The following is a 15,737-nucleotide window of genomic DNA, read 5'->3' as shown; positions in this document are numbered from 1 at the left end:
TACTTGGGACTCTCCTTGATTTCTGATCCACTGTTGCTATTTTGTCTGATTTTTTGCCTTAGGCCTTGTTCAGATTTTGCCACTGAGAGTTGCTAGCATTTTCATCCTCCATTCTTCAACTCTCTCTCTGGGTCTGTGCAACTGGGGTCTCCAACGGGGTGCCCATGAGTGTCACGGCACCCACCGGCGTGGTGTCGTGGTTAAGAGTGGTGGACTCTAATCTGGAGAACCGGGTTTGATTCCCCACTTCTCCACCTGAGTGGCAGAGGCTTATCTGGTGAACTGGATTTGTTTCCCGGCTCCTACACATAAAGCCTGCTGGGTGACCTTGGGCCAGTCCCAGTTCTCTCAGAACTCTCTCAGCCCCACCTGCCCCACAAAGTGTGGAGAAGAATGGAAGGAGCTTGTAAACTCTATCTATCTATCTATCTATCTATCTATCTATCTATCTATCTATCTATCTATCTATCTATCTATCTATCATTATTATTATTACACATATATGCTGCATCTATATCGTCACTATTTTATCTATCTATCTATCTGTCTGTCTGTCTGTCTATCTATCTACACTATTATTATGCATTATACTATTATTATACATATATGCTTATATGTTAATTTTCCTTATATGTTAATTTTCCTTATTTTTTACCAAAAAAAAAAGGTTTGTTAATTTGTTCAAGCAATTCGATATCTGTCTGTCAAGCCACAGGGCGCTGTCATTATATGAACTTCTAAATTCTCCTAGGTGCTCCATGGAGATCGACGTGGCCCAGGATAAGCAGGTGACCTAAGGAACAATTGCAAGCCGGCCCACTGCACATGCTCTGTTGAACTCTTGTCCCTGCTGGGCCCTAAACTCCAGCCAGAACACAAACAGAGAAACGGCACACGTGGGTTATTATTCCAGCCCGCCCTCCACTCCCCGCCCGGCCCGGGGAAGGCGGAGCTGCAGCTGCTGCGTCTTGACGCGCCTTTACGCGCGGGCGGGGAGGCGGCGTGGCGCGCAGTCGGGGATCCCCGCGGGGCCGGCTGGAGGGAGGAGGAGGGGGCGGCGGCGGCGGCGGCGATGGGGCCGGCGGGGGTGCAGCTGCTGTCGGCCGCCTGCTTGGCGTTCACCCTGGGCATGTTCGGGACGGGCCTGTGAGCACCTCCGGGGCTTGGCACGGGGGCGGCGTTGGGCACGGGGGCTCTGGGGGGCAGGACTGCGCGCTGGAGCATGGCACTGTTATGGGGACGGGACGAGGGTGCTCTGCGTAAAAGGGGCACAGCAGCCCCGTGGGTGCCAAGCGTGGGGCAGGACCCGGATGTGAGAATTGGGGGCGGGGGGGGGGAACAGGGCAAGTCGAAGAGATGTTGATCTATAGGTCAAGGGTGTTGCAGCTATGGGGCAGATCTGGGATGGGGGCAGGGAGGCAGGACCAGGGAAAGTGGGGCAGGGGAAGGGAGACTGGAGGAGAAGGGCAGCTACTCGAGTCAGAGAGGTGTTGATCTATAGGTCAAGGGTGATGCGGCTATGGGCAGATCTGGGATGGGGGCAAAGAGGCAGGACCAGAAAAAATGGGGCAGGGGGAGGGAGGCTGGAGGAGAAGGGCAGCTCTAGGGCATGGATGTGAAGCTGTGGGCCAGAGCTGGAGTGCGGGGAAGCAGCTAGAATCCCGGCCTGGGGTTTGAGCCGTTCCCTGAGTGACTTCTCACCTAACCTTCCTTACAGGGTTGTTGTTATAAAAGTAAAACGGAAGAAGGGGAAAGGCTGTTGTAAGGCGCTTTTGGGTTCCCATTGGGGAAGAAGGTGGGGTCGGAATAAATAAATACGCAGACTGAATGTTGACGCAAGGAAACAGTTGCAAAAAAACCCCGCTTTGCGGTTTGGAGCTGCCGGGCAGGGTCAGAAAAGTATGTCTGGATGACCTCAGGGTGACCCCCTTCCCCAGGTTTGAACCATTCCCTGGGCAACTTTGTGCCCATCTCAGTCTTTTGCACTAACCTCCCTCACAAGGTTGTTGTTATAAAGTTAAAACAGAGGAAGGGGAAAAGATGTTGTAAGGTTACAGCGAGGAAGAAAGTGGGGCAGGAATAAATAAATACACAGACTGAATGTTGACACGAGAAAACGGTTGCAAAGAACCCGCTTTGCAGTTTGGAGGCAGGGCTAGGAAACTCTGTCTGGATGACCTCAGGGTGCTCCCCTGACCTATCTCTCCCTCCACTCCAGGTCTGACCTGCGACAGATATTTGCGACCCAAAGTGTGGAGAACATCCAGTTCTTGCCGTTCCTCACCACAGACGTCAAGTAGGGCCTCTCTCTCTCTCTCACTTTGGGGCACTTCCATATGCTGGGTGGGGAGGGGGTTGTGTGGAAACTGTTGTGCGTCAGCGTGCCTCTTGTGTTGTGGAATGAAGTTTGCCGAGAGCTCCGAGCTGCGGCATCGTCAGCCCCGGTGCTGGGCTTCGGGGAAGATCCTAATTAATTTGGGCTCAGGGGGAGGAAAATCTGGTAAGGAGGCCCAGTGGCGTGGCTTCTGCTGAGCAAATTCTGCACCAAAGAAAATCCAGCTCTGCAGCCTGCAAAAATGGCTTGTGGCCTGAGCCTTGGTGTGTCTACTCGGAAGTAAATCCCAGCAGGTTTGGGCCAGCCCCTGCTTAAATAGGTTCAGGAGTGTGCCCTGAAAGGAACCGGTGTGTTTGCTTTGATATTTCTGTTCCATTCCGGTTTTGCAAAGAGGGACACCAGGAACACTCATGAAACTGCTTTACCCCGAGTCAGACATTGGTGAGCTTCCAAAGACACCTGGTAGCAGAGTGCTGGACTAGATGGACTCTGGTCTGGTCCAGCAGGCTAGTTCTTACGTTCTTATGTCCTGTCCAGTCAGTATTATCTAGTCCAGGGGTCTGCAACCTGAGGCTCCGGAGCCGCATGCGGCTCTTTCGTCCTTGCACTGCAGCTCCGTGTGGCTTGGGTCCTCTCAACCTCCTTCAGAGAGTTGCCCTAAGGGTTAATGGGAAAGAGCCCCTGTTCCTAGAGAGGCACAGCCCGAGACAGTAAAAAAGTATTTGCGGCTCCAAGTGTTTTCTTTTCCGTGGAAAATGGGTCCAAATGGCTCTTTGGGTGTTAAAGGTTGCCGACCCCTGATCTAGTCAGACTGTTATGTGGCTCTCCAAGTTCTTAGGTTGAAGTGTTTCACATTACCTATTATCTGATCCTGTTTTTACTGGAGTTGCCGGGAATGGAACTTGGGACTTTCGGCATGCAAAGCCGAGGTCGTTCCACTGAGCAGTGGCTCTGCTCCTAAACTCTCAGTTTTCCCCTCTAGATTCTGAGAATCTGGTTAGCATCGTGCTTACGTTTGCAAACAGATCTTCTCATCCATAAGGACTAGAAACACGCCATCCGTTTGGTTTCTGAGAGCAGCCACCTCACTTGTGGAAGCAACTGGATTTGAGTCCGGAAGCGCTTCAGAGACCAACAAGATTTTGGGGGCATAAGCTTTCAGTACTCAAAGATCCTTTTGCCAGATAGCATAACCTTTCAGACATTTCAGCTTTCATAGAATCATAGAGTTGGAAGAGACCTCTAAGGGCTATCAAGCCCAATCCACCTGCCATGCAGGAACACATAATCAAAGCACCCCTGACAGATGGCCACCCAGCCTCTCTTTGAAAACCTCCAAGGAAGGAGACTCCACTTTTTAGCATTCTAGTTATAACTATGGTCCTTTGATGGCCCCCTCATCTGAATTTTCAGAGCTGACAGTTGTCATGCATCCTAAAATTGTTTTCATAATGTCGCATTTCTTTGCTAACTAGCATTGGCAAGTCAAAAAGCAGGATACATTAAAAAAAGGGGGAGGGGACTAGAAACTTGCTTTAAAAAAATGAAACCTGAATTTTGCACCTGATTCTGTCATTGGCATTTTTGGGGAACCCCCCCCCCCCCCCATGCATGCAAAACAATGCACTTTCAGTCCACTTCCACAATTGTTCGCAAGTGGATTTTGCTATTCTGCACAGCTGCAAAGTGCATTGAAAGTGGGTTGAAAGTGCATTATTCTGCATGTGCGGAAGGCACCAGAGTGATACAATTGGCTACTGTGTTGAAACACAGGATCGACCTGTCTGCGTTAACATCTGCTCACCTTTTTTTCCCAATCAGCAACCTCAGCTGGCTGAGCTACGGCTTCCTGAAGGGGGACTGGACACTGATCATCGTCAATGCCGTCGGCGCGACACTTCAGACTCTATACATCCTTGTCTACTTCTGTTTCAGTCCGGAGAAGGTTGGTGGCGAATGTGGCCAAACTCATGTAGTTCTTAGATGCTGCACCCGTGCGTTGCTGCCGACATCATCTTAGAAGAGGCATTCCCTCCTGTGTGTGAGAGCATGGGGAATTTTTCCTCTAAGATACTATTAAAAGAGGCGTTCTCTTCTTTGTGTGAGAACATGGAGAATGCCTCCTCTAAGATACTATTAAAAGAGGCATTCTCTTCTTTGTGTGAGAACATGGGGAATGCCTCCTCTAAGATATTCTTAGAAGAGGCATCCCCTCCTGGATGTGAGAGCATGGGGAATTTTTCCTCTAAGATACTATTAAAAGAGGCGTTCTCTTCTTTGTGTGAGAACATGGAGAATGCCTCCTCTAAGATACTCTTAGAAGAGGCATTCCCTCCTGCGAGAGAGAGAATGGGAATGCCTCCTTTAAGGTACTGTTAGAAGAGTCATCCCCTCCTGTATGTGAGAGCATGGGGAATTTTCCCTCTAAGATACAATTAAAAGAGGCATTCTCTTCTTTGTGTGAGAACATGGGGAATTCCTCCTCTAAGATACTATTAAAAGAGGCATTCTCTTCTTTGTGTGAGAACATGGGGAATGCCTCCTCTAAGATATTCTTAGAAGAGGCATCCCCTCCTGGATGTGAGAGCATGGGGAATTTTTCCTCTAAGATACAATTAAAAGAGGCATTCTCTTCTTTGTGTGAGAACATGGGGAATTCCTCCTCTAAGATACTATTAAAAGAGGCATTCTCTTCTTTGTGTGAGAACATGGGGAATGCCTCCTCTAAGATATTCTTAGAAGAGGCATCCCCTCCTGGATGTGAGAGCATGGGGAATTTTTCCTCTAAGATACAATTAAAAGAGGCATTCTCTTTGTGTGAGAACATGGGGAATGCCTCCTCTAAGATATTCTTAGAAGAGGCATGCCCTCCTGTGTGAGAGAAAATGGGGATTTCTCCTCTAAGATACTACTAGAAGAGGCATTCCCTCTTTTGTTTGAGTGCCTGGGAAATGCCTCCTCCAAAAAGGGGAGAAAGCCTAAGAGGGTACTTGCTGCTGCAATTTTGAAGAGTTCTTTCATGTAATATAATAGTTTTTGTTTTTAAAAAATCTGCCAACTGGTGAACTGGGGGTAGCTTTTTAGGTGTTGAAGCCTGCTTTCATCAGTGAGCCTATTAAATGTTACAGTTGTAATGAAAAGTCCTGCGGTTGTCATTGAGATGGCCAAATGTTGACAACGTGTGGAAATCCGGCCTGAAGGGTGATGAGCCCTCATATAATGAGCCTGGATGGGTTTTCATTTTTGCTTGCGTAAAGGATACTTTTGCTTTCCCTAAATCCTGCTGTCGCGTTATCTGCTAAAACACTTTTCTCTGCATTTATTTTAAAGCAAAAGTTTTTGGTTCTTGTCCAGAGCAGAGGTCTGCAACCTGCGGCTCTCCAATTGGCCACGGTGGCAGGGGCTGATGGGAATTGTAGTCCATGAACATCTGGAGAGCCACAGGTGGCAGACCCCTGGTCTAGAGGCCCCAAACACAGAGGAAAATACATCTGGCAGTACGTACATAGACCCAGAGGTGGGATCCAGCAGGTTCTCACAGGTTCCTGAGAGTAGGTCACTAATTATTTGTGTGTGCCGAGGAGGTTACTAGTTGGTGATTTTGCCAGGTGATTTTTGCCTTAGTTACGCCCCTCCTCTCAGCAGTAGCGCGCAGAACTTGAAGCAGTCTAGCAGGAGGTGCACCGGCGTGCGTGGCAGCCTGCGTGCATTCGTTTCCCGCCCAAGGACCGGTGCACCGGCTGCGTCCTTGCCACAGCCCCGCCCAGCAATGCCCCGCCCCCGGAATGCCCGGCCATGCCCCCGTCATGCCCTGCCCAGCCCCATTGGCGCTACGCCACAGTTTGAATCCCACCACCATGGGAACTGTTACTAAAAATTTTGGATCCCACCACTGCATAGACCTGATATTTAGCAACTGAGAACAGGAGGATCCATGTTTGTTTCCAAAACCAATAAACAGTTGCAGGCTGCCCTGCAAATTTCGCTGTAGTAATTGCCGTTGGGTTTCCAGACAGAAGATGTTGCATGACTTTCTCTATGTCCGCATGTCCTCCATCCGGTTCTTTTAGGGCTTTGAAAGATGGCCGCCTGGGGTCCCTTTTTACAAACCCAGGACTCTTCTTCCTGAAGGGCTTCCAAATGCCCAGTGAGAGCATGGTGTCTCCGACTCCCAGGTCCCATTGTCTCCCCCCACTTTGAGCAGTGGCAGGAAAAAAATTAAGTATACAAGGTTGCTTTTCTTTCCTGACTGGAAATCCGTGCAGGAAGTGACAAAGGGTAGCTCTAGGAATTTCTGGAAAACTCTGGTTTTAAGGACATAAGAAAAGTCCTGCTGGATCAGACCAAGTCCCGCAGTCTGTTCACTCAGTGGCCAACCAGGAGTTTCTAGAAAGCCCAGACACGACAAATGTAGCAGTGTTATCCTGCTTGCGTTCTAGTTCACCTGATATGCTCCTCCGATGCTGCGGAGAATAGGTATACATCATGACTAGTCTCCATTTTGACTAGTGGCTATGGATAGCCCCATTCTCCATGAACATGTCCTCTCTTAAAGCCTTCCAAGATGGCAGCCATTACTTTATCCTGAGGCAGGGAGTTCCATAATTTAACTATATGTTGTGTGAAGAAAGACTTCCTTTATCTGTTTTGAGCCTCTCACCCTTCAGATTTGGCAGACGGCCCTCTGTTTCTGTATTATGAATGAGGGAGAAAAGCTATGGTTTTACCATAGAGTTTCTGGTGATTCGTAGAGCTACCCTCTTTCACTTCCTGTCTTCATTTCCGTTTTTTAAACCAATGTTTCTCCCGCAACAATTTGCCCCGCCAGTAGCCAAGCACTGCCTCACTGTCCCTATCTCCCTGCCATGCTAGCTTTCTCCATGCGGGGAGTTTTTTGCCCAGTTGACCCTTTCTCCTACTTTTGGCTGGATCCAGCCCCAGGAAGAGCATATCCTGTGCAGTTTGAACCAGCTCCGGTTGGCACAAGTCAGGGCCACGTTTCAGAGGCTGTTGACTCAGGGTTGGTACCTTGAATCAACAACAGCCTTGTCCGTAGCTTGGTGGGTGATAAATTCTGCAGTGTTTCAGTCGCGCCCTCTCGCTTCGTGCCCGAGGTCACTGTGTTTTGGGGCAGAGGTTACACATGGGAAAGTGGCAGTAAACCACATTACGGTTACATTTGTTTATCTTTGGTATTTTCATCCCAGTTTTTGGTGCGGGGAATGTCAGGATCGCTTATCTGGAAGTAAAACGCTGTCCTGCCCTTGTCTGTGCTTCGGAAACTTAAGCTCGCTCAACACGCTGCAGCCTGGCTCCTTACTGGAGCCTCAAGTAGGGACTGGATTACGCCGGTCCTATACCAACTCCACTGGCTGCCGATTGAGTACTGGATCATATTCAAGGTGTTGGTGTTAACCTTTAAGGCCGTGAGTGGTCCAATCCAATCCAACCCAAAACCCTTTATTAGGCATAAGCCAGAAGTACCCTACATTCCAAGTACAAAAACAGGATCATTGTTATATATCATGTAGAACATGGGTTAAAAATGTAGCAACTGCTTCAGAAATTTCTACATGAGGGCTGTTCAAATAGCTTAGACATTTTTAGTTTGTCTGAGAGAAACATACATTCTAGAGGTAGTAAAGCTCCCAGATCGGTTCTAATATCATTACACCTCGAACAGTAAAGCAGGATATGAGGGATTGAGTCCATAGCGTTGGGACAGTACCGACAGCAACGCTCACTTTGTGGGATGTTAAGGAAACGACCGTGAAGATAGACAGAGGGGAATGAGTTGCACCTTGCTCTGGTCATGACCCATCTGCACTTACAATTAACAAGCTGTTCTAAATATACAGCAGGGCTAGATTTCGGGGGTGTGATCCCAAAGTAGAGAGGGGAACAGGAGCTTTGTGCAGCACTCAGGAGAGATTGCCGTGAGTGGTCTTGGACCTGCATACCTGAGGGGCCGCGTCTCCCCATATTGCCCTGCTGGGTCCGTCCGCTCATTGGAGGGAAATCTGTTGGAGGTCCCTGGCCTGCAGGATATCTGGCTGGCCACCACGAGGGCCAGGGCTTTTACGGCCCTAGCCCTACCTGGTGGAATAAGTTCCCATGTGAGATCAGGGCCCTGCAGGACCTAAGTTATTTCCACGGGGCCTGCAAGATGGAGTGTTTCCACCAGGCATTTCCATCTGGCCAGCCGGCGTGAATACGCAGTGGTGTCGTGGTTAAGAGCAGGTTCATTCTAATCTGGAGAAGTGGGTTTGATTCCCTGCTCTGCCACTTGAGCTGTGGAGGCTTATCTGATGAACCAGATTAGCTTGTTCACTCCAACACATGCGGAGCTGGGTGACCTTGGGCTAGTCAAGAGTTCTTCGAAGCTCTCTCAGCCCCACCGACCTCACAGGACGTTTGTTGTGCGGGGTGGAGAAAGGAATGGAGATTGTCAGCCCCTTTGAGTCTCCTTACAGGAGAGAAACGGGGGATATAAATCCAACTCTTCTCCTCCTCCTCCTCCTCCTCCTCCTCCTCCTCCTCCTCCTCCTCCTCCTCCTCCTCCTCCTCCTCTCATTGGCCTTCTGTGGGCACAGCGGAGAGGGAGGGAAGTTGCCATCTGAGCTTGTTTTTATTGGTTTTTATGTATTTGAGCTGATTTTATGACTGTTTTATTGTCCACTTCCCTGAGTCCTATTGGGGAGGGCGGGATATAAATGGAAAAATAAAATAAACAAATTAAAATAGAAGACAGGAGGATTAACACACGCCCCCAGTGGAAATTTCTAGGCTCTCTCTATTCTCTTTTTTGAGTCCCCAGATTTGACTCTGTGGACCGTATGTTCCAAAATTTCCAGACTCCTCATTGAAAACAAGCTGAGTCTTTTGAGATGGGAGGGGGGGGGCAGGATCTGGGAGACCCGAGTTTGAGCCCCCCCTTTGCAAAAGAGGTTTGCTGGGTGACTGTGAGCTGGGTGCTCTCAGCCTAAGCTGGGTGACTCTCAGCCTAAGCTACCTCGCAGGGTTGTTGTAAAGATAAAAGAGAAGAATGTTGTAAGGCACTCTGGTTCCTCAGCTCGGGAGAAAGGAAGGGCGTCGATGAAGCCAATAAAATAAATTCCAGAGGTTAAGGATGGGCACGGAGGAAGAAAATATTTCCTTTGGGGGTGCAGCACGAATCAGTTCGGTTTGGAGGAGGCTCCCAAAACTGGATTCTCCTTTGCACCTGTTGGTTGCACATTGAAGCTTACACCTGTTTTGGGAGGCAAAGCCTAGTCCTGAAGAGCAACATGTTTGTCTGTGCGTGCACGAGGGAGGAATCAGTCTTGGCAGGTGCCGTGCCTACCGAAAGCATGTCGGGATTGTCTCCACCCTCCAGGCAGGGCCCAATCTTGTTATTTTTTAATTTATTTTTTATTTGCATGTGAAACTTGGAAAGAGACACGGTATGAAAACAAGAGTTCATGGCATGTCCCCCAGCGATATGTCTGACTAGCTGATGGATAGATAAACGCAGCTATTTATCCCATATGTGTTTGACTCTCCCTTTCCTCTGAGAAGTTTAGCATGGGGTCCCTTCCCATTTCATCCTCAGAACAGCCCTGTAAGGTTGGCCGGGCTGACCTGCTCAATGTCACCTAGCAAACTCCAGGGAAGAGTCGGGATTCGAACCTGTATCATCCAGGTCTGTCTTTGCCTACGAAATGTCAGGCAAGTCAAAGATGCCACTGTCAGTCTCCCTACCAGCGTGGTGTAGTGGCTAAGAGCAGGTGCGCTCTAATCTGGAGAACCGGGTTTGATCCCCCGCTCTGCCACTTGAGCTGTGGAGGCTTGTCTGGTGAACTAGATTAGCTTGTGCGCTCCAACACATGCCAGCTGGGTGACCTTGGGCTAGGCACAGTTTTCTCAGAACTCTCTCAGCCCCACCCACCTCACAGGGTGTTTGTTGTGAGGGCGGGAAGGGAAAGGAGTTTGTAAGTCCCTTTGAGACTGTTTACGGTTTAGCAAAGTGGGGTATAAATCAAAACTCTTCTTCTTCTTCTCCCTCCACTTAGCCTGCTGTACTATTAAAAACCGCCGGCCTGTTGACTGTGCTTCTGGTCGGCTACTGCTATTTCAACCTGCTCATCCCAGATGTCCCTACCCGCCTCGCCCGCCTGGGTCTCTTTTGCAGCCTCTTCACCATCACCATGTACCTCTCCCCGTTGGCTGACCTGGTAAGTGACGTCTTTGCTCTGTGGATTTTTTGAACACGGGAAGCTTATGGGTGGGCAGACAGGTAGCTGGATCCCCTCCCAAGAAGCACTGGATGTGTACGCTGGAGATCGCAGTTGAGAGAATTCGAGGACTCACCGGTTCATGAGTCAGCAGTGTGATGCGGCAGCCAAGAAAGCCAATGCGATTTTGGGCTGTATCAACAGGAGCATAGTGTCAGGATCGAGGGATGTAATTGTACATCTATTCTGCATTGGTTGGACCTCGCCTGGAATATTGTGTTCAGTTCTGGGCACCGCAATTCAAGAAGGATAGTGACAAGCTGGAACGGGTCCAGAGGGGGGCAACCAAAACGGTCAAAGGTCTGGAATCCATGCCCTACGAGGAGAGACTTAGGGAGCTGGGGATGTTTAGTTTGGTGAAGAGAAGGCTAAGAAGTGACATGATAACCATGTTTAGATATCTGAAGGAATGTCAGTGAGGGAGCAAGCTTGTTTTCAGCTGCTCCAGAGACTAGGACCAGGAGTCATTTATTTATTTATAATTGGTTTTATATACCGCCCCTCCCCCAAAGGGCTCTGGGCGGTGAACAACATGATAAAACAATAATTACAGTAATAATTACAGTAATACAGTAATACAGTAATAATTACAGTCATGGGTTCAAGGTGCAGGAAAAGAGATTCCACCTCAACATTAGAAAGAACTTCCTGAAAGTCAGGGCTGTTTGGAAGTGGAATGCACTACCTCGGAGGGTGGTGGAGTCTCCTTCTTTGGAGGTTTTTAAAGAGAGGGGGTTGAACTGGATGGCCCTTGGGGGTCTCTTCGAACTCTTATGATTCCATGACTCTATGGTGCCTGTTGTTAATTAGCTACTATGTGCCTTAGAATGTGCTCCCAGCATCCTTTGCAGGACATGGAGATTGTCAATGGATCAGGCATTCCTTTTTCAAGACATAGACAACTTAATGGCAACCCCGTAGAGTTTTCAGGGCCAGGGATGGTCTGCCTCTCTGTAGTGACCCTGATCTTCCTCGGTGGTCTTCTATCCAAGGACTGACGAGGACTGAGATCTGAGGGGATCTAGCTAGCCTGGGCTATTCAGATCAGGGCAAGCATTCCTTAGAAGCAGTATTTTGCAACCCACTGAGAGTCAGCGTGGCGTAGTGGTTAAGGGCAGATGAATTCTAATCTGGAGAACCGGGTTTGATTCCCCACTCCTCCATCTGAGTGGAAAAGGCTTATCTGGTGAACCAAATGTGTTTCCACACTCCTACATTCCTGCTGGGTGACCTTGGCCCTGTCACAGTTCTTTCGGAACTCTCTCAGCCCCACCTGCCTCACAAGGTATCTGTTGTGGGGAGAGGAAGGGAAAGGAGCTTGCGGGCCACCTTGAGTCTCCTTACAGGAAAGAAAGGTGGGGTATAAATCCGAACTCTTCTTCTTTGTCTTCTTAAGGTAATCGGTGCTTTCCCCAAGACACCTCGGACCTCTTTCCAGCCGGTTTCCCCCAAACCCAAATTCTTGCATTCTCAGTCTGCACCGTCACAGGAACGTTCATTTCTAATCAGATTGTGCGTAAGGGGTGTTTGTGCGAACTGGGAAAACCGAGCGTGCTGATTGCTCTGACTTTGGCCCGATTCTGCTAGCCCCGTTTCTGTGTGCCGTTGCAGGCCAAGATCATCAGGACCCGATCCACCGAGTGCATCTCTTTCCCGCTGACCGTCACGACATTCCTGGCCTCGACCAGCTGGACACTCTATGGGCTCCTGCTTCAGGATCTGTACATTGCCGTGAGTTTCCTGCCCGCTTTGTGCAATCGTGCGCGTGTGGCGGGGTTAGCGACGAACGGGGCCCGCTTCCAGCCCGTGACCTCCGACCAACCCTGCGCCATTGATTTTAATTAATTAGAGAGAGGCGGATCAACCACCGCAGGCAAAGAGAGCAGGATGGAAAGGGTGCCTGACATTGTGCTCATAGATTCTCTCTCGCCCCCTCCCCCATTTGCTCTTCACCCCGCGCTACCCCCTACTCTACTCCGTCCCTTCATCCTTCTAGAGAGCCAGTGTGGTGTAGCGGTTAAGAGCAGGTGCACGCTAATCTGGAGAACCGGGTTTGATTCCCCGCTCTGCCATTTGAGCTGTGGAGGCTTATCTGGGGAACCCAGATTAGCTTGTGCACTCCAACACATGCCAGCTGGGTGACCTTGGGCTAGTCACAGTTTTCTCAGAACTCTCTCAGCCCCACCTGCCTCACAAGATGTCTGTTGTGGGGAGGAAGGGACAGCAGTCTCTAAGTTATTTTGAGACTGTTTACGATTGAGCAAAGTGGGGTATAAATCCAAACTCTCTTGTTCTTCTTCCTTTCCACTTAGCCTGCTGGGTGACCTTGGGCTAGTCACAGTTCTTCTGAGCTCTCTCAGCCCCACCCACCTCACAGGGTGTTTGTTGTGGGAGGGAAGGAGATTTTCAGCCCCTTTGATTCTCCTTACAGGAGAGAAAGAGAGGTATAAATGCAAACTCTTCTTCTTCTCTTCCACCAGATCCCCAACGTACCGGGCATCGTCACCAGCGTCATTCGGTTCTGGCTTTTTTGGCATTTCCCTCCGGACCCCAACAGAACTTACAAGCTGCTTCACGCCTGAGGAACACGGGTTGCTCTCGGGTGCCGCCTCAGTTAGCCAAGGAACGGGAGGAAGACCTGAATTCTTCGGAAGGTCTCCCGGCTCTCTGGGTATTCCACCGCCGCTTCCAGCCTGGACCCACGAGACGCCTGTTCGCTCTCAGTGCCTTATCAATTACGCTACCTCGGTTCCCGCGGCGGCTCTAAAAACGCAAGGCCCCAAATTGTACCCGAGAGGACCTGTGTTGATGGGCCGGGTGCGGTGCAGTAGCTGATAAGAGAACTGCGAAGGCATGCAGGGGACCGTGGAAAATTGGATCCCCTTCCCATCCACCTCAGAGATGCGGTGGCTCAGAGAATGCCGTCTCTTGCCTCGGTGCCGTCTCTTGCCTCCCCTTTATGGCCTGCATTTCCACCACCAAAGCAGCAAAACCAGTTGCTGCAGGAACTGTCTGGCAACTTTACTCCTGTTTTCTGTTTCCCTCCTTTCCTCCTGTCTGTCCCTTTTCTTCCCTCAGTCTCCAGGTCTCAGGCTGACAGCCGAGGTTTCTCTGAAATGAAGGACCTAATGATTGCCCAGGGACCACTGTGGTTTGGGTTTTTTTTTTGTTTTTCGACAAAGTGCCTTGGAGTAAATAGAACCGCTTTTTGGTTCCAAGAAGTTTGTTGAGTGTCTTTTTGTATCAGGCCCTTTCCGCACGGGCCAAAAACAGCGCCCTGGAGATGGCAAAAACGCCGCCCTCGCTCCCAACCTTGCTCCCCGAGCGAGGTTTTCCGGAAACAGCGGCTTCCAACAGCGGCTGGAAGGCGCCATGTCCCCCGCACCATCTCTGCAAGCTTACCTCGTCTCCTGGCTTCCGGCTCGTCGCAGAGGCCAGTGGACACGCCCCCCTCGCCTGCAACTCCAGAGCCGTCGCTCCAGCCTGTGGGGGCGTGTCCCCTGGCCTCCCAAGCGGCTGCCAGAAGCCAGGACACGAGGTAAGCTTGCAGGGACGGCGCAGCATGTGCAAAGGCTGCGCTGCCGCCTGCCGCCCTCCCAGGAACGTCCATGCAAAGGTCCCAGCTGGCTGGCTGCCATTTACGCCGACGCACCTCCGCACCGTTGCAGTGCAGAAAGGGCCTCAGTTCTGAGCCTCACCAGCAGTTTCGATGGATAAATGAGCTACTTTAGAGGCTTGAAAGAAAGTACAAATTACCTTGTAGGGATAGCTTTGTTTCTAACAGTATTCAGACATAGAATCATAGAGTTGGAAGAGACCCCAAGGGCCATCCAGTCCAACCCCCTGCAATGCAGGGACACACAACCAAAGCACTCCTGACAGATGGCCATCCAGCCTCTCTTTAAAGACCTCCAAATAAGGAGACTCCGGCACCCTCCGAGGTAGTGCATTCCACTGTCCAACAGCCCTGACAGGAAGTTCTTCCTGATGTTTAGGTGGAATCGCTTTCCCTTCACCTTGAACCCATGACTCCGTGTCCTAGTCACTGGAGCAGCAGAAAACAAGCTCTCTCCCTCTTCGACATGACATCCCTTCAAATATCTAAACATGGCTATTATGTCACCTCTTAACCTTCTCTTCACCAAACCTAAACATCCCCAGTCTGTCATTGTAGGGCATGGACTCCAGATCTTTGACCATTTTGGTCGCCCTCCTCTGGACCCGTTCCAGCTTGTCAATATCCTTCTTGAATTGTGGTGCCCAGAACCGAACACAGGACTCTAGGTGAAGTCTGACAAATGCAGAATACAGAGGCACAATTACACCCCTCGATCTAGTTTCATGTGCACAGGAGACTAATATAGCATCAGAACATCAGACGATCCCGCCTGGGTCCATCTAGTCCAGCATCCAGTTCCTCCAGATTAGATACACGGGCTCTGGTTACAGTTTGCTGAGGACAGGCAGAGAGTATAGAACAATTCGGCACTCAGCAGTCTAAACGGACATCTGTAACGAGCCTTTGCGCTTCAAATAGTCCATCAGAGCTGTTTTTAAAAAACGCAGCCTGGAAAACTCACAACAGCCAGTTGTTGAGAGTCAGCGTGATGAAGTAGTTAAGAGAAGGTAGACTCTAATCTGGAGAACTGGGTTTGACGGTCAGGAAGTTCTTCCTGATGTTTAGGTGGAATCGCTTTCCCTTCACCTTGAACCCATGACTCCTGGTCCTAGTCTGTGGAGCAGCAGAAAACAAGCTTGCTCCCTCACCAACATGGCATCCCTTCAAATATGTAAACATGGCTATCATCCCCAGTCTGTCGTTGTAGGGCATGGACTCCAGACCTTTGACCATTATGGTTGCCTTCCTCTGGACCCGTTCCAGCTTGTCAATATCCTTCTTGAATTGCGGTGCCCAGAACCGAACACAGGACTATAGGTGAAGCCTGACAAATGCAGAATAGAGAGGCACAATTACACCCCTCGATCTAGTTTCATGTTCACAGGAGACTAATATACCTGTTGGTTAAGAGCTCGTGTATCTAATCTGGAGGAACCGGGTTTGATTCCCCGCTCTGCCGCCTGAGCTGTGGAGGCTTATCTGGGGAATTCAGATTAGCCTGTGCACTCCC

General features: G+C 50.0%; 1 protein-coding gene across 1 annotated transcript; it reads left to right on the top strand.

Moving 5' to 3' along the window:
• Positions 1 to 1,002: 1,002 nt before the first annotated feature.
• Positions 1,003 to 13,826, top strand: SLC50A1 (solute carrier family 50 member 1). The gene is made up of 6 exons (XM_048482852.1): positions 1,003 to 1,146; positions 2,219 to 2,296; positions 4,157 to 4,280; positions 10,387 to 10,548; positions 12,220 to 12,339; positions 13,089 to 13,826. The coding sequence occupies exons 1-6, from the start codon at positions 1,073 to 1,075 to the stop codon at positions 13,188 to 13,190; spliced, it is 660 nt and encodes a 219-aa protein (XP_048338809.1). The 5' UTR covers positions 1,003 to 1,072; the 3' UTR covers positions 13,191 to 13,826.
• Positions 13,827 to 15,737: the final 1,911 nt, after the last annotated feature.

The sequence above is a fragment of the Sphaerodactylus townsendi genome, unplaced genomic scaffold, assembly GCF_021028975.2.
Source record: "Sphaerodactylus townsendi isolate TG3544 unplaced genomic scaffold, MPM_Stown_v2.3 scaffold_24, whole genome shotgun sequence".
NCBI lineage: Eukaryota > Metazoa > Chordata > Lepidosauria > Squamata > Sphaerodactylidae > Sphaerodactylus > Sphaerodactylus townsendi.
Note: the sequence above shows the minus strand (reverse complement) of the source record. Positions and strands in the feature narration are given on the sequence as shown.